Source organism: Ixodes scapularis, unplaced genomic scaffold, assembly GCF_016920785.2.
Source record: "Ixodes scapularis isolate PalLabHiFi unplaced genomic scaffold, ASM1692078v2 PGA_scaffold12__126_contigs__length_90152505, whole genome shotgun sequence".
Taxonomy (NCBI): Eukaryota; Metazoa; Arthropoda; class Arachnida; order Ixodida; family Ixodidae; genus Ixodes; species Ixodes scapularis.
Genome location: NW_024609838.1, coordinates 5,733,691 through 5,752,370, shown reverse-complemented (window position 1 = coordinate 5,752,370; position 18,680 = coordinate 5,733,691). Strand labels below are relative to the sequence as shown.

General features: G+C 47.1%; 1 protein-coding gene across 1 annotated transcript in view; it reads left to right on the top strand.

Moving 5' to 3' along the window:
* Positions 1-18,680, top strand: part of LOC8037894 (protein O-mannosyl-transferase TMTC1) — a 42,216-nt gene that overhangs the window by 9,484 nt on the left and 14,052 nt on the right. Inside the window, exons 5-6 of the mRNA XM_040222162.3 lie at positions 1,317-1,528; positions 17,910-18,045. Coding sequence (XP_040078096.1) covers positions 1,317-1,528; positions 17,910-18,045 — 348 coding nt within the window. The remainder of the gene's footprint in view (positions 1-1,316; positions 1,529-17,909; positions 18,046-18,680) is intronic.

Genomic DNA, 18,680 nt, shown 5'->3' with positions numbered 1-18,680 from the left:
CTGGCCTCAGAACCACCAGCGCGCTGTACAAACGCCGACAATCATCTGCCCACAAGAGAGGCTAATCCTTTTGACGAGCCGAACACCTTCACGCAGGACAGCTCGTGAGCGTGCACGTTCTTTTATGGGACCTTGGGCATTCGTCCTTGGTGTACTTCGTGGTACCTCAAGTGTACTTTTTGGTGTACTTTGTGGTACCGTAGGTTTACATTTTGGTGTACTTTGTGGGACCTTGGGTACTGAACCTTAGTGTACTTTTTGGGCCTTTAGATACTCGACTTTGCTGTACTTCATAGGACTTGGAGTACTAGACCCTAGTGTATTTCGTAGTGTACTTTTGAGACCTTGGGTACTAGACCTTAGCCTACATTGTGGTGTACTTTTAAGAGCTTGGGTAGTAGACTTTACTGTAATTTTCGGTACACTTTGTGGAACCTTGGGTACTAAACTTTAGTGTACTTTTTAGGACCTTAGATACCCTATTTGTTTTACTTCGTGGGACCAGGGGTACTATATCCTGATGTACTTCTTAGAGTACTTTCAGGAGCTCGGATACTAGACTCTACTGCTTTTTGTGGTGTACTTTTTGGACCATAAATATTAGACTTTGGTGCACTTTCTGAAACCTTAGATACTAGAGGTAAGCGTACTTTGAAGTGTACTTTAGGGAGCTTGGATACCATACCTTAGCGTACTCATTGGAGTACTTCGTCAGACCTTGGGTGCTTAGTGTGCCTTGTGGCGTACTTTTGGGATCTTGTATATTAGACCTTAGTGTTTTTGTTGTTTTGGTGTACTTTGTGGGACTTTATGTACTATGCCTTAGTGTACTTTGTAGTGTACAATTGGTAACTTCGATACTAGACCCGTGAGTACTAGACCATAGTAACTAAGATTTTTATAACGCGAAAGTGTGACACTCAGTTGCCCTGCTAAATTTATCGGTGGAAGCCCCAATAGGTTTATAATTATAAAAGATCCCTTTGCCCTTCATATCTAGCGGGCAAACTTGAACATGTGTATAATTATTTACCAATCTAATTTCCCGTTATATTTAACGAAAATAATACCCGAAATGGTGTATAATAAAAAGTACATTGCACCACATAATCTAGGTAAGAAACGTTTCCCGTTAAATTCCATTAACGTCTGCTGAACTTCACAAAAAAAAAAGAATTGAAAAAAAATAGTAAACAGAAACGTCATGAGCAAAAAGCAAGTACCAACTCTCATTCTGAACTTGGGCACCTGAGCTTTATCATATATAAAGAAATCTTGTATTTGTTTTCTTTTTCTCTTTGACGGCGCGTTTATAGCAAGCGAGGCAATCAGCAGCTGGCCCGTACCCTCCTCGAGCGGGCCGTGGAGCTCGAGCCCGACTTTTGCGAGGCGTACTCGTCACTGGCCGCCCTGGCGGCCGATCAGGGAAGCCTCGCCAGGGCGGAGTCACTCCACCGGATGGCGCTGCGAAGCGACCCCAGAAACGCCGATGCGCGGAACAACTACGGCACCTTCCTTCAGACACAAGGTGAGCTGTTGTCGCTGTTTACGAACAAGCTCGCGTCTCTCCACGTGACGTGTGGGCTCTGCAATAGCCTCCCCTATACTCACAAAGCCTGGCAGTTCGACGACGGAGCCATAGGGTGCCCGGTCGCAGATTTGGAGCGCGAGGGTCTGGTGGCACAGAGCATTTCTCGGGGAAACCTGAACGTCAGCGCACAGCTTTTGCGGCGGCGAGGACCCGAAACATGGTTTTCAAACCCGACGGGAAAAAAAAAAAAAGCGGTAGCTCGAGGAACGCGATGAGCACGAGCGGACATTTTATCGCTCGGGAGAAGTGTGTTTCGGCATCTCGCCGCAGCGGGGCGCCCGTCACGTGGCTCTCCTCTCATCCGTTGTCTGCCTCTCTACCTTTTTCAATTTCGGCAGCCGCTTCTCGTGGCGATCTGCCAGGTTCTGTCAGTATAGAGGAGGCTATGGCACAGCGCGTTCGCGGTAACCATAATCGCGCGAGGTGGAAGAGTCTGCGCATACAGCAGCGCACTTCACCGGTCCGTGGCTGGCCGCCGCCCTTGTAGCGACGCCCGGCCCACGGCCCGTTTCCAGTCCCGCTGGCAAAAAAAAAAAAAAAAAAAGAAAGATAGTCGCGTGTAGTGCTTCGTATTCGTTCTGGTTCTTATCGCCTTGTTTGATAGGTATTGCGTGTCATATTTACTGCACATGGTCACCACCGGCATCTCCACTCCTGGTCCCCTGTTTTAGGTCTTTGTAACTATGTCAAAATTATTTTACGTTCTCACGTATAACGTGTCTAATTAAAACTTGTTGTTGGCCTAGTTGGTTCATGATGCAGTATAGAGGTGTTTTTTTTTTGCGCGACACAGGGGACAATTACAAGCGAGTAGACACGGACAAGCGCAAAAAAAAACCTCTATACTGCAACGTGTCTAATGTCCCGTGTCATAAGTATTGCGTATGGCCACCATCGGTCGAACTATCCTCACTAGTCTTCTGCCCTCTGGGAATAAGCTAACGTTCTTATGCACTTGGATTTATGCCGGGTGAGTTTTCTGGACTACAATTCTTGTACAATGCCGTGATTAGCGAAATACTAAATTATGCTATATAGTGAACTGCATCACTCGCACGTTTTTTTTTTTTATTCGCATGTAGGCTTTATATTATTCCGCCTTGGATTTTAATTTGATTCCAATTTGTTTTTTTTTTTTCTATTTAAATCAGTATCTAAGACCATAAAGGGTGCTTTTTTTTCTGATTTAATTTTTTTTTTTTTTTTTTTTTACTTTAGAGTTTGCGAAAGACAGATAATCTGGCCCCCTAACTATAAAGTTGAAAGACCCCTGCTCTATACATGCTAATCCGCTGCAACCCTCGCCCACTTCACAAGAAAAAAAAAGAACTCGGTGTTTTCTTGTTTTTTTTTTTGTTTTTTTTTTTTTGTAGGAGTTGCATAACGTAGGTTAGGTGCAGCAGTCGTAGCGATTTGGAACAACTGCCGAATAACGCCGTAAACTATGCGGCTAAAGAATACCATCAGCTGCGAATTAGCATCGAAAAATTAATCACCGTCGAGGTTTTACTGCATTTACCCGTACGCAACCTCCGGTTTTTAATCAACATGGAGTAGATTTTGTTTTTACAACTTCATTTAGGAGCGGAGGAACCTATACACGAATCACGAGAGGATACAAGAACGATTACGTATAAGCACATACGGTAACAAAAAGAATCCACGCGGGGCAGGGCGAGACCAATCTCAGAATGAACGCGTCAGAGATTTCCGTTTAAGCTCGCCAGCAACAAGCGAACGGACGCACGCACTCACACAGAGACTGAAATATGCAGACGCGGGACCGGAAAGATTGCACCGATACGGCACCCTCGAACAAAATAACCACGCGCAAAACGCGCTCGCGATCCAGGGACAACAGACACAACAACACACACGAAACAAAAAAAAAGGCAGCGTTCACCGAACACGACAAACGCCCAACCATTTCTCCCTGTGGGAATGAGGAGAAAAGGACGACATCAACATAACGAACAAACACACATACACACGCACGAGAAACAACGCAAGCAACAAAACGTTCGTTCCGCGCGGCGCAGGGAGTCTACCAACGATGCACGCTCAAACGAGTGCACCCTACCGACGCGAAAGAGGGTCTCACTCGCCGATGTTATTCTTTTTTTTCCCCAAAACAGACACACGAATCTCGGACCATCCTTCGCCGCTTGCTTCGCCCACTCGCTCAAGCAGGGGGGGAAGAATTCTCGAGGGACGACGGGAGAAAGAGACGAGGGAATGGAGAGGGAGCATCTAAGATGTTGCTTTTCGAAGGAGATAAAAACACACACACGCGCACATAAACACAAGAGGAAGAGCGCATCGAGACGCGGGACGAAACGGCGGCCGGCGTCTCACGCATCGGCTGAGCAGCGTCCTCCCGGAAGCTACGGCTCGCGGCGGGTCCGACGGCCGAAAGAATCCCGCCGACCGCTCTCTCGCAGTTTTCTCTCGGATGGACCGAACGCTAAGCCGACCGCGATAGTCCTTATACGCGCTCGCGCCTAGTCTCCGACGCTTCATTGGTTGTCCCACGAAGTGACGGGGATGGCGTCGCGTTCTCCCGGCTCCCCATTGGTTAACTCGATCGTGACTTTCCGTGACGCAACGCGTTCGTGACTACGCTTCGTTTCAGCTTACGATGGATCACGGAGGACGCTACAAGCCAAGCCGATCCAAGCCAATCTAATGGCGCATGACTGTCACGTGACCTTCGTTAGGAACGTCGCGACGGGCGGGGTGTTTAATCGCGTTACAGGTTCTCGGCACTGTGTTGGCTGGAACGCTCGTAGCGTTCGCTATCGTAAGGTGAAACCGACGTTATTAGAGAGTTTTAGAGAACCGTTTTCGCACATCCGTAACGGTGCGATACAACGTCCGGTACGAACTGCGTAGGCGCTTCCGCGTAAGACTCATCTACAACTCGTACAACTCTACAACTTAGATTAACTCAGTTATGGAACTGCTCATAGATGCCGCTTGCACGAGCCAGTGCCCCCCCCCCCCCCCCCCTCACTCACCACGACTCGCCTCCCGTCGGTCGACGCGCCGCCGGACGGCTGCCACGGTAACTGCAGTGTATTCCATGGAATACGCACGTTTCGAAGCACAGCGTATAGATGACGCTCCCTCGTATTCTATGGAACACGCAGTTAAGAAACGACAATCTAGATGGCGCTTCAAACGACGGGAGACGGACGGAAGTGAGTGAGGGGGTTGTACCCCCATCCGCGGGAGTTCCACAACTGAGGTAATCTACCCCGTGTCCCGAATAGTGACCAGGCTCTTGAAATCGACCGCAAAAATCGGTTTCTTAACCTATCGCGTTCTGAATTTGTACAGCGTTGGCCACAGGTGGTGCAATTTTTTTATAAATTTCGCAAAGAGCGAACTTGCCTGAGGAAAAAGTAAAAAAAAGAAAAAAGGCTTAACTCCTATGTAAACGCGGCGAAGCCACCGGTCATCAGACCATAGGGCGCCCTATCGCTCGAAGACCGGTAACTTCTTTGCGTTTCCATAGCAGTTAAGCCTTTTTCCTTTTTTACTTTTCCCTCAAATAAGTTCGCTCTTTCCGAATTTTATGGAAAAAATGCACCACCTGTGGCTAACGCTCTACAAAATCGGAACGCGATAGGTTAAGAAACCGATTTTCGCGGTTGATTCAAAGAGCCTGGCCGCTATTTTATGTTGGGTGAAATGGGGTATCGTGGTTGGCTTGGCTTGGGTCGTTGCCTTTCCATTCGGTCCATCTCGAGCCGTAACGGAGCGAGAGCGCCTCCCCGCTCGCTCTCGGCATCCTCGGCAATCCATTGCCCGAGTGTCCGGTCTCGTGGAGATCTTGGTCGGCGGGTGCACCGTCGGCGAGCTCTCTTTTTGCGGAAGTCCCTTGCTCGCATAAGCGAGGCATTGAGGAAGGCGCGTGGCGTTCCCATGCTGACCGGAAACGGCTCGGCGACGGCTGGCTGTCGGAGATGCCGCGGTTTTGGACGTCTCGCCTGCATACGTTACCCAGGCTTTTCGCAGTCAAGGGGTTTATGGGCACTGACTTGGATGCGTGCGCGCGCGACCGTACCGGCACTGTTTTCTTTGTTTTTTGTTTTTTTTGTAGAAAAACGTGCGTTTGCGGACGTTTCAGGACGGCTTACCGGCTTCCTGTGACTCTGCATTTTTCTGGAAGAAGCGTTTTTCGGGTGGACGCTCGTTTATTACACACGTGGTTTATATTCATATGTAAACTAACCCAAGCGTTCGCGCGATTTCTTATTTTTTTAACATTTCTGTCTTGCGTTTCTGGTACGATTTGAGGTTGCCACAGCTTCCCTTGAGAAGGGCGCCAAGGCAATCATTTGCACCGGCTCGCTTTAGTGCTCTTCCTTAAGTAATAATTAAATTAAAAAACAAAAATTAAAAAAAAAATTAAATAAATGGGTGATCCCCGTCTCCTGCACGATTTCTGTATGCTGATCCAGTTTACGTCTCGTATTTCTTGCTGTCTTTCTAGGTCTATTCACCGGGCTTAAAATTAATATAAATTTGTTTTAATGAGGTACATGGGTTTTGGAGGCGGCGTGGTGGCAATCTTTAGTCATGCAAAGTTCGTGGTAAATGAAGAAAAAAAAAATCAGTCACGCATTTATTCGACAGTACTTTCAGTACCATTTCGACACCTGGTGACAACTTTTCTTTTAATCTTTATTCGTTGCGTATATTACGTACTTGAAGATCTCACCACTGCACCTACCAACCTCTCCCCCCCCCCCCCCCCGATTTCCCTCGCTCAAAGGGAAATTATCGAAGTTTTATATGAATGGGTATAACCATTGGAACCAAAACTGCAAACCCCTCTCTTCCGTTGTCTTTTTTTTCCCCCATCATGGCCGCGTCTTACTCAGGGAGAGATTAACAATACATGCAACACTCCCATTTCCCCATTTAAAACAACACATACAAAACACACACGCACGCACGCACACGCACACACATGAACCCCCCTCCCCCTTTTTAACGAAGCACGAAAACTTTTCCTCGAGTTTAACCATTTTCCCAACCCATCCGCCAAAACGAACGCCACTTCCACGCGCTGTCCGCGGTCGTCCAGCATTCCCCGACAGCGGCACTTGCGACACGGCTAGATTGAAAAAACGAGGATAAGAGGGTGACGTAATGTGGCGGCCAAACCACTTGTGTAGAGATAGGCGCGCTCATCTGAATAACTCGGTGCGGGCGGGGAGGGCGACACGGCGCGGACGGCATGCGAGGCACGTCCATTTTGATTAAACCATCCCCCTGGTCGCTCGAAAACTGCTCAAAGCGACCACTTACTGCTACGCACGTCCCGCCACTTTCTCTTCCTCTTTCTCTCTCTATTTCTACCGACCATTTATCTCACTACACTTTTCCCGGAGATTAAATGGTGCGACACGCCGGACGCTTTTGAGCGATGCGATGGGAGACAGCAGTGCGAGCGCCGCGGGCGGGTCTTGTCTGCGTTGACGTCTCTGCTTATGAACTTGAACGGACAGGAGCTGGGGAAGATGAGATGAGAGACGCTGCAAAGCGGGAGACGCGTTTGCCTTAGCATCGATTCGTGATCGAATCGCGCCGGTGCGAGGCGCTTCGAGACGCGTTGCTGATGATGCCGACGCAAGTTAGTCAGGAATGCAAAGAACGCGGAAAAAAAACAAAACAACAACAACGCAGCGACACGACAACGAGCCAATTTTGATCGCGCTTTTGGGGTGTACGACATAAAGGCATACCTCTTGCCACACAAACAATCCTTTCAATAAACGACTCCGACCCCCCCCCCCCCCCCCCCCCCCCCAAATCCAAGCGCCATCCTACGTCAGGACACCCGCGATAATCGACCGAAAACAGCTACCCGCTCGAAGCAGCCGCGACACAAACACGCCTCCTTCCATGTTATCGACGGCAACAAGAAAACAAAAATCTATTTTTCCGGAACGCGTCGCCGCCGTACGCGGCTCCAAATTTCCGGCTCATCTCCGCCTACCCCCTTGTCACCACCGTTTCTGCTTATAACTGGTGATGTTGCGAAATTTCGTCGAACCGCGAGGTTCCACTGGTTTGGCTATGCTTCGAACGGTACCTTTTTATAACGAGCAGAAACTTGCGCCGTCACTACCCTAGATGAATGGATGGAACGGATGGAATTAGAGCCGTATATAGAGAGAGTTTGGTCAATGGGAGGCGCGGGCAGAGCCAGTGCGTGGACCAGACACCGTCGGCGTTATCCCAGCACGGGGCCCACTGGGAGACAGGGGTGAGACATTGGGCCGGAGCCACGCGGGAGGGAGTCCCTATTTTCGTATGACCCGCCTGTCTCCCCCAGTTTTGTTAGTTAGTTGTACGTTGTTCAATTCTCCCTAGATAATTTCCGCCAGTCTCCCCAATCTCTTTTTGTTATTACAATGCACTCATCAACCATCCTTCCCTCCTCCTCTACAAACCCCAGCGATCCGGCTAAATCTATCGCCCCCTCCTGAATAATTGCAGGTTCAAATTCTATTCAGCGTTTCCCGTATTCTGCAAGTAAAAGTTTGAATTTAAGGGGGAAAAAAAGAACAATTCGTAAGTAGAGTTCCGGGTTTCCGGGTTTTATTTTCTTTCAGTTCGAGGTTGTTTTTCTTTCGGGGTTTATTTTTGTCCTATAGGTTCGCTGTTTTTCGGTATCAATTTTTGATGTTGGACGAGAAAAATGCAGGTGTCTTAGGGCAGATGTTAAGGATATTAGATAACGGGCAAACAGATTCTGCAGCTTCCAGGGAAGATACGAGTGACCCGGACACAAGATGTGTGGCTCCAAAGCAAGGTAAGGCCTCGCGGACAGTTCATTGGGAGCTGTGTTTCGAGATGAAGACAATATAAAGCTGTAGACAAGCTGTAGACGAATGTTTTCTTCCCGTAAAGCTTTTTATTTTTTTTTCCTTAATCAAGAAAAGCTCACATCTGGTGGTTTTTGTTATCAGTTTTCCCCGATTATTCGGTATTTACCGAATAATCGGTAAAATTGATTGGTATTTACCGAAAGCACGGAACTCTATTCATAAAGTAGCTCGTTTTGTATCTGACAAACAGGATCACTAATGCTTATACAGACTATAAAAGCAAACATATCTACTTGTATCGCTCTCGTTAGTTTAATCATGTGAAACAACATTTAAAATGTTAAAAAATTATTACCCGTTAGCTTTTCTTTTTGTTTTTCCCCCGCTATAATACCGAAAGGCGCTGTGGGTACCGAATAACTGAATAAATAAAATGAATTTCCGTCCGGCAGGTGGAGCCAGCTTCTTCTCAATTTGCGCGCATGCGCACAAAAGTCGGAACTTTGCTTAAACTTTTCGGGGTTCAGTGGCCGAGTGCGTTAAGGCACACCAGCTTGGAGCACGTGGAGCTCAAGCTCGCGCTCCAGAACCCAGAACCCCAAGGTTCAGGACCCCGCCCCTGCCCGTTTCGATCTGGAGGAGCATCGTACAGCACATTGCGGTCGTGTGTCGTTACGTCACTACTGCGTGGAGCGTGTCAAAGACGCCAGGCTTGCGGCGATACTACACTGGCTAAATTTCTCATTTGCCGCGGAGACATCGGACGCCCTCAAAGGCTGTCTAACTTTCCGCCGTCTAGACAAACACGCAGCACAATTATAGAAATAACAAAGTACATGTAACCGATCTGGTGGACTTTCAACATCTCGAACCCTCTCCCCCCCGGACGTAGGACAACACTGTGGTCTACAGGTTTGTGTGTGGGTTGTCAACTTTTAGTATCCAATTCCCAGGCATTCAAGGTGTCGAACACAGTTTAGTCGAACTTTTCGTTAAACGCTGCTATACAAATTCGAAACCAATGTCGAACCAGGTTCAGCTCGAACTTCGACGCAGGTTCGCTTCATGACCCATGCTTCCGACGGCTCGATCAAAAAACCGCGCTACGAAACGACGCCGACACGCATACAGGGTCGGACGGGAACTTGTCGTCTCATCGTCATGTTTCATGGTCCCCGTCCCCCCGTACCCAGCCCGTTGTCGTCGTCGGTCTCCACGCACGCATACTCCCCGAACCGTCATCGCCCAGCGAGCGAGCGAGCGAGCGATAGCAGCGTGCGCGATTGATTATCGGCACCGCCGAAAGCTACAGCGCGAGAAAAACAAAAAAGGCTCGGGCGCCAGAAGCACCCGCGGCGTCGGCTCGCAAAGCCTGCCTCCCCCCCGCCGAGTAATTGCCGCTTGCGCCGCGGACTGTCAGCTCGCGATCGCTTTCTAATTGGCCATCGTCCGCAGCGAAGAACAATCGATGACCTACCCGCAACCATCCCCTTCTCTCTCTCCACCCTCTCTCCCTCTCTCTCTCTCTTTCCACACCCCGTTACAGCTTACGGTGGACCGCACCGGACGCCACCAACCATCCTAGAGTGCCTATGCGGAGCACTAGTTCGTCTGCTTTTTGCGCAGAAGTTGCAGTGACGTCAGTACCACAGCGAGCTCTGATTGGCTTTAAACGAAAGGATAGTGGGTAGACCTCGATGCTAGATAAGTCGAGCTCTACCCACTATGTTTGTCAATCAGCCAATAAGAGTTCAGCGTTCTGACACCATCACAACCCCCGTGTAGGAAGCAGACGAACTTGTGCTTCGCACACACTTTAGGTAGAGGAGCAGACAAGTGCATACGGGGTCGGTGAGAACAGCGAGCTCTGGTTGGATGGTTTAGTGGGTACGCGCAAAGCTAGCTGGTGTTGCCTCTACTCTCTGTTCGGACGCGTTTTAAGAACGAAAGGAGACAGAGGCGGCCAGCTATAAGATGCTTTTGCAGCCTCGCGTCTACACTCTAATCATTCCGACCAGGGCAAAACGCAGCGCGTGGGCACTGGCGACCAATCGGTGAAGGACGCGTCCGCCCTTTATATTAGGAACGCTCAACTTTTTTATTTCTTCCCGTTTATATAATGGCGCATTTTCGCTCGTAAAACCGTTTCCTACCGAGCAATCCTCGAATTAAGTCTGCTGTACAGGACGCTGGTTCACAAAAACTGGTTGATTAAGAAGGCAAGTAGTTTATAATTGCGTGATCCTAATCTAATAATGAACAGTATGCGGAATCCGTTTTTCCAAAACCGCAGAAACATCTCTTCTCAATATCGATTAGTTTTTTTCAAGTAACGGCCAATTACTTTGTGCTTCGAGAAATCAAGTAATCCAATTCAATACTTTTTTCAAGAGAGACTAAATGCTGTTGTCATCGATTCCCTTTTAATCGAGTAACCTCCACAATACTGCATCTGAGGTAGTACTCCAGCGCTACGAGCATACCACGTGACGGCACGCGCGAGCGTCGATGAGCGTTTCCGGAGGGACAGGTGACATTAACGCGGCGTGGGATTGGTTTCGATGGCCCGTAGCGTTCTCTCCGGTCCAACATCAAAAGAAACGCGGTGTGGTCCGTGTTCTCTTCGGTGCGATTCGACGTCTTTGTTTTTCTGTGTGTTTATTTCTATTTTTACGATTCCGAACGGCTTCGGGGCCTAATGTATTATTCCTGGGCCTGCGGAACTCCGGCAGGACTCTCGTCGTCGCAATGGACGATTTCAGGATATAGCTGCGTTCGCGGTGCGCGCTGGTATATACAAATGCGTTTGTTTGATTGTTTTTTTGTTGTTTTTTTTTGTTGTTATTGTTTTTTTTTTTTTTTTTTTTTTTTGGGGGGGGGGGGGCGTATGGGGGTTTACGTTGAATTGCTGCGGTCGTCCGACATCGCGATTTTGTTGGACTGCATAGATTTGGACCGTTCCAACGATCGCCTTCTCCGCGCTTCTGTGTCAGGGTTTGTGGAACGCGTTCTGAGCATGCGCACTCACTCTGTTCTGCCGAAGATCAGACGCCGCGCATGTGTCCATAGTGTCCGGCATATTTCGCCCAAGTGATGAGCGCTGAACGGGTGTATGACCGGACTTGTAAGGCATCCATTATAAGGAATAACGTTATACTTGTAATGTGTGTAATTTTTGAAACCTTTGTGTACATTTGCTAGGCACGGGAATCGCGAGAGTAATTTATTACTTTTAGAAGTATTGACATTACCTGTAACCGGCACTATGTTCCCCTTCTCTTCCTAATGGCGCCGGTCGTGCGGTAACGCTTCTAACCAAGTACGAGTAGCTTATATTTCGGTGATTCTAATCCAATATTGAACGGCACAGAAAGACCCGTTCTCAAACCGGCAGAAAAAATATGTCGTTTTGAAAATCTGATGTAACCGGAAGAGTAGGCGTTATTTTTTCGAGAAACGGCCAATTACTTTTCTTTTAAAGTAATCGAGTAAACCAATTTAATATTTTCTAACCGAGGGTGGTTGTAATCGTAATCAATTACTTATTTCGAGTAACGTGTACAAAACTGTCAGTGACATGCTGAGAAGGTAGTCCGGTTATAACGAAGTCAACGGGAATCGGAAATCACTTCGCTATATCTGCTATTTCGTTATAACCGATTTCGGTTATAACGAAGTGCAGAAGGGAATGGGAAATCGTGATCGCTTCGCTGTAGCCGCTATTTCGATATAACCGAGTTCGCTATAACCGGTCTCGATAGTAGTAAACACTTCGCGTCCAGCACGCGCTCGTTGCGCTCCCGTGGACAAAAGCTATGGCGGCGTCACGCGTGCGCCGAACACTTGGGTGTGATCGGTCTACGGTTGGTGACTGCTTAAGAATGCTGCAGATACTCCCCCTCCAGCGCGAGCTTTCTGCCTTTGGTAGCGCTTCGTCGCACGTGCACTAAATCATGGCGAAAGGCAACGTGCGCGCGCTGGAGGACGAGCTTGTACCGGGGTCCTCAACGAGTATGCACTGGGGGCCATAGCTGCGTGCCCGACTTCTGAGCGCGTGCTGACGGCAGGCTTCCACAGTTCTTTCGCCACGTGCAATCCGCATCATCCAGATTGACGGTCCAAGCAGCCTAGTAATGTGAGCTCGTTCTGAGCATGCGCTCTAAACATGGCCTATCAAGTATGGCGTCCACTGATTACCTTATATAGTTCATAATTAGACCAGTTCCAAGCAGGAAGGTGGCCTTCTCGATCAGTGTGCAGAATATGAACACGGAGGCATGTTCTGAAACTCAGCACCGTCCGCTCGTAATATCTAGCAGGATTATTCCCTTCCAAGTCCCTCGTGCGCATTTGTGTTGCACCATAGTCACTTCCTACCGCCATTTTATGAGAATATTATTTGCAATTTATATGTGTGCTTCGTGAAGATCGTGTTGAAGTCGATAGAACGGTCCACCGATTCCCAAAATGCGTCTGTGATAAGATGTCCGCGAACGTGACAAATGTCATATCACGCCGACAATCAAAGATTCATTTATGAGTTATGGCGAAATGTATAGAGTAATCGTAATGGGCGAAGTAATGGCGCGTAAACGCATTCGAATGTTTAACGAAGGGCGAGAGACCGTACTTGATGTAAGGCAGACCGTCTCTGGTCGCGCACGATTTGATGGACGAAGGGAATGAAAAAAGTTCTGGAAAACCGACGTTTTATAGTTTGCGATCCTGCAATACGTGTCCCTGAAGTTACGAAATCATTATTTTGCGAAATGGTTACGCAACACTTCAGTAGCGCGATGGACGCCGTTCGAAATCCTTGTACTTCACGAAAGGACCGCAAAACACTTCGGTAACACGAATTGTGTTCGTGCTGGTTGCGAAAGTCCTCGGCTAAAGACTCCCGGCGGCAGACACCTATAAGGAGGTTATCAAAAACCGCGCGCTACGACATGACAAATTTCTTAATATCGAAGAGCATTACATAGAAAAGTAGATTAAAGTATGCGATGTTTCGTTATAAGCGGAAAACAAACAGCGCAGGGACAAGGACAGAGTATATAGGCGATAGACACACAGCGCTGAGTTGTAAGTCAGCGCTGTGTGTGTATACCGCCTTCTACTCTTTCCTTGTCCCTGCGCTGTCTGTTTTCCGCTAATATGAATGACCAACTAGCCCAATCGTCAACCGTATTAAATTTCTTTATGAATGCGATGTCAACTCAAAATTGATCGTCATGTTTTACAGATTTGCAAGTGCGTGCTTAAAACCTGCCTCATTGACAATCTTTGCATATTAGAAAAAAATACTGACAGTACTACAATAAACAGATCCTGATTGTGTGAACAAAAACAAATAATTTCGACAATACCCATGTAACTAGGTGCGGATTCTGTAAAACAAAAAAAAAAATGCGCAGAAAATTCTTAAATGACTATGTGCGAATTGTGTGAACGGAAATAACGCAACAATATTCAAGTACCTAAGTGCTCATTGTGCGGGAAACAAACATAATGCGCACAATACTCGAAAAACTAGACACTAATTGTGTGATTCAAAAATAAGCGATCGACGTCTTTTAACGATGTCCGCATCATTCACTGTATATCCGGAGGCAATTTATGCGTTTTGGTTTGATTAAATTTTCGCGTCTAAAGATGCGGAAACTGAGATTTTCCACACACTTATAGGGGAGATCGGTGGCCGAGTGTGCTAGTCAATTGCAGCTCGGGGCGTGTGGAGTCGCTCGCGTTGGAGAACCCAAGGATTACGGCCTCAATCCCCAGCCTTCCTTGTTTCCACCTGGATCAGCATCGTTCGGGCCTTCACTCGTGTTATCGCAGCTCAGGCTAGCAGTGGTTACAGAAGTCACGAAACGACATCGGGTTGGAACGTTCATGACTTTGCAGAGGCGTGCTGGTCCCAGTCGGGTCCAAGTACACTCGCACACACCGCCACCGACTAAAAAGCTTTTTTTTTTTTTTTTTTTTGCGGTGGAAATGCAAGAATAAAAGGGAATTATTTTTTTTAGTCTTGCCTTCGCAAACCACGATTACGTAATTGTGCGATCGAAACCACCCGTAAAACGACAGTCGAGCTCGACTCATGGTTTGGACACGAGAACCGCGTGAGCACTCCACTTCGGCTCGTGACAAACAATGCCTCGGCGGACACTCGGGAAGTGGCTGAGGTCCAGCCACTGCAGTGTTAAGAACAGCCGACCTCTAACAATGCCTGGAGCTCGGCAGGCATTTACTGCTTTGCCGGCTCCAGCGCGCGGCAATGATTGACGTTGGCGGCATAGGATAGGCACCAGGCCACGAAGCCGCTTGTTCTGGCTCCGAGTTTTCGATTTTTTTTGGCGACTGCCGTTGCCTAAAAAGAAGAAGAAAAAAAAAAAAAACGAAAGCAAGTTTATTCAGTTATCAACGTTAGGTAGTAATTCTGAGTAGGATTTAGTGAAAGTATAGAAATCGTTTCATGGCCTCTTTTATGTTTTTTCGTCTACAGCTGGAGACACCAGTCGCCCATTAGCACTGACTACCTTGCGCTGTCTAAACATATACGCAATACAAGTTCGACATATTTCACTAACATATCAAATAGCTATATAGGCTAGGCTTTTACGTTACTCGATCAACAAATCTGCCAATCACTTAATTGTTGAGTCAAGCGGTTAGCCCGCTGATCGACGCATGCCACAGGAATGCCACGGTCGAACCACAACTATGTCCCAATTGTTTTCGCTTACGAAGAGGCACTCCCAAGCGAGTCCCTCATGATGAATTGCAGGATCATTCAGCCTAGCGTATGGATGAGCAACTGTATAATAAAAAAAAAGATATCAAAGAAAGCTCATGGAAAGAGGGCCAGTTCGCGCGGGATAAATAATCGACGAAACGTAAAAAAATAAAGCAAACAAAATACAGCGCGGATGAATCAAAAGAGACTCGAGTCATAACTCAGCCCCTGGCTCAAAGTCAATATGGGTCACCGTCCAGAGCCAATGAACTCAGTCTTGCGTTAAGGGACGCCAGAAAAGGCCCGTCTGCTTCCAACGTTTATGGTTCGTCAAGCCACTTTTTTTTTTCCCCTTTTCTTACCTTTTTTTATTAGTTTTTTTTTCCTTCTTTCCTTTTTACCCCTTTTATTCAGGGAAGAAAAACGGGGCAGAGATTTATGACCGTGGAAAGAAAAGAAAAGACGATTACTATATGTTTGACTATGGATCTCTTTAGGACCAAAAAAAGACTATAACTACATGTTTGATTATGGATTCCTTTAGGAGCAACGAAAGACGATTACTACATGTTTGACTACGGATCTTTTTTTATGTCGAAACAAGACAATTACTACACTCATGTCACGTTAATGGGGGTTCTATTAAGATATAGATATTCCACTGAAGAGTCAACGTTTTCGGGATCGAACAAGGTAAACATTCGTTTTTCGTTTCGCTATTGTGGACAACTCACATTACGGATGTTTTTTCTCGGGGGACTTACTTGCCCGTATGAACGAGACATCGCTGAATGAGTGCAGTTATGTATATCTTTGGGAATAAGAGTTATGCGCTGGGAACGCGCGGATTTTTTGGTGGGAACGGAAGGAAGATGACGCGGAAACTGAGACGACCACAAATTCTGCCCAAGGAACAGTTCTAGTTTTAGTTTTACGATATTAGGTGGATACAAAAGATGGCGACGCCGAAGATCATTAGACAGCGTTGTTGAACATGGGCAATGGTATTCATTTACTTATTATTTCGTAGCGGCGTGAATGGACTCACTTATGATTCTGATGATATGAAACGTTACATATATTCAGACTCGCCGTTATTGTTTATCAAAATATGTGTTGAAATTTTGTTTGATTTTTATACATTTATTTGATAGGATATATTGCGACCATTATCATTGATACCACAAAAGAGAAGAAGACTGAATTATAGGAAAGATCAGAGGCATGCAACAGCAATTTTAGTGCAACCAATTGTTTTTAGGTCCCTTTTTTTCAAATATTGCGTTGTTTTGCTATTATACTTTTGTTAACTGTGATGTCATTCGGCAGTGTAAGATTGCGGTGCACTAGCACTTCTTAGTGCGTATACTGATACTTTCCCTAACCCAACGCGTTATCCGCGTCTCCGGCGTCAGTACGATACTATTATTATTAATAACAAAATAAAGTTCGTGACGCACTTTCACCTCACATTTCTTTTAGCTCACAAGTCTTTCAAAGACTTTTTTCTCTCTTTTTTTTTTTACAATCCACAGCTTTTTTTTTTTTTTTCATATGACAGAGAAACGTTCTATTTTCTCTTGGTGCAAAACGAGAGACGGAAACCCGCAACTAAGCTTTTTGGCGTTACGCCAAAAAGACGGCGAATGGCGCTTACACTAATAATTCACTTAAAAAACTAAAAAAATACAAACAGGAAAGGCGGTTTGCACGTACAATTAAGGCCTATTCACAGAGTTGCAACCGAGTATGACCGAGAGAGACGAGACCTGTTGAAAACTTAAAATTTTCTAGGACGAGAGAACACACTGGCACGCTGGCGTCATCTATGCGGTGACCCTGGAAATGCATTTCACAAAAGCGAAGGTTTTGCGGGATTTCCGATGTCAAATATGCGCAATACCTATGAGAAAGGCTCGTTTATAACGTTGACAAAAGTTTTTCGAGCCAAGAGAGAGAGGATAATGCACGAGAGAAATAGAAAATATGCCGGACCGCCAAGTTTACATTGCTACCCAATAGATGGCGCCAGTGTGTCCTCTTGTCATAAGAGATGTTAAGAGGTTTCGGTTCTAAGAGGTCGCAAGTGTGTGAACGAGCCTTTACTCGCAGCTCCTCCGAGTAACCACGCTTTTTGAACAAACTGTAGGGGGGATGTGCAACGCCCTTCGGTAGCGAGGACTCCCGTACGAAACCAAATGAGCGCTAAAACCGCGTTTCTTGTGCTCGTACACATGGTGCAAAAGGACACGGAGTTTCTCCGCAGATATGACGAGAGAAATATCCGCGGACACGCCTCAGATACTGTGACTCTCTTTCGCACGATGCAATGGCAGTGCAACGGCAGATTCAATGGGCCTTTTTCGAGTAACGAGCGCCGTCTGGGGAGTTGTCTGCGAACTACAAATGAAGAGCAGCCCAACATGCCTCCGCCCGTCAAAACACATTGGCATCGTGCCGTTGTATTGTTTTTCAGTGTTCTTTATACCCCATGCTACCGATACTAAAAAACAAAGCGTCAAAATAGGCTAAATACGCGCGAAGATGAATGTGGCTGTCGCCATTTTTGGAGGGCACCGTCCCGATGCCCTCCGAAAATGGCGACGGCGGGAGTGTACGCATGCGCGGAAGCTTACTCTAAAAAGGTCCATTTGTGCCTCGCGTTTGAACGACAGTGAAGATATCTCCGTACTCCGAAAATCGTCCCACTGTCACTTCGTTTTGCTTTTTGCAGGTCGGGTGGAAGAGGCCGTGCGTCAGTACCAGCGGGCGCTCGAACTCCAACCCAACCACACGGTGGCGCTGCTCAACGCCGCCAGGAGTCTACGCAGCATGAAGCTCAATCGCGAAGCCGAAAGCCTCTACAAAAGGTATAGGAACAAACACCTGAAGATGGCGTTCGCTGGCGGACGCGTGGCTTCTAATTTGTTAGGGGTTTCCGCTATTAAAAGGCTTAGCGCTAATGTTACGTACGTTGAGTATAGGGTTCATCCTTTCAGGCTAGAAACGGGCTGGATTAAGCCGTCGCTTGATGAAAAGGGTTCTGTCGCGTGGATCCGTCCAGCTAAGGTGCTTTGGGCGTAGTGGCCGCAGCTCTCCGTACCTGAGTTTCGTTGCTGCTAGGCGCATTTCGACTACGAGCTTTGGGTGCTCCACGGAGCTTGGCACTGCGCCGTCGCAGTGGGGCGCTCTAAGTTCCTCAAGAAGTCAAAGCCTTAAAATATTTATTCTAAAAAGAAGAAAAGATTAATGCCGTTTTTTTGTGTTTGTGTTTCTTGCTTAGCCAGGCCTATAACGTGTTCTACGTGCGTCATCACACTTTTATTTTTATTTTTTTATATGTTACGCGTGAGTTTTAGCAATTGTCCCCAAAAAAAAACACCTTCCCGAACATGCGGTACGAAGAAAAATTACTGGCGTTGCCAGAAACAAAATAAATTTCAACTCGTACTCAGCAAAAAGAAAAAAGAAGAAGAAGAGGAAACGTTTGCATTTGTCCCGCCAA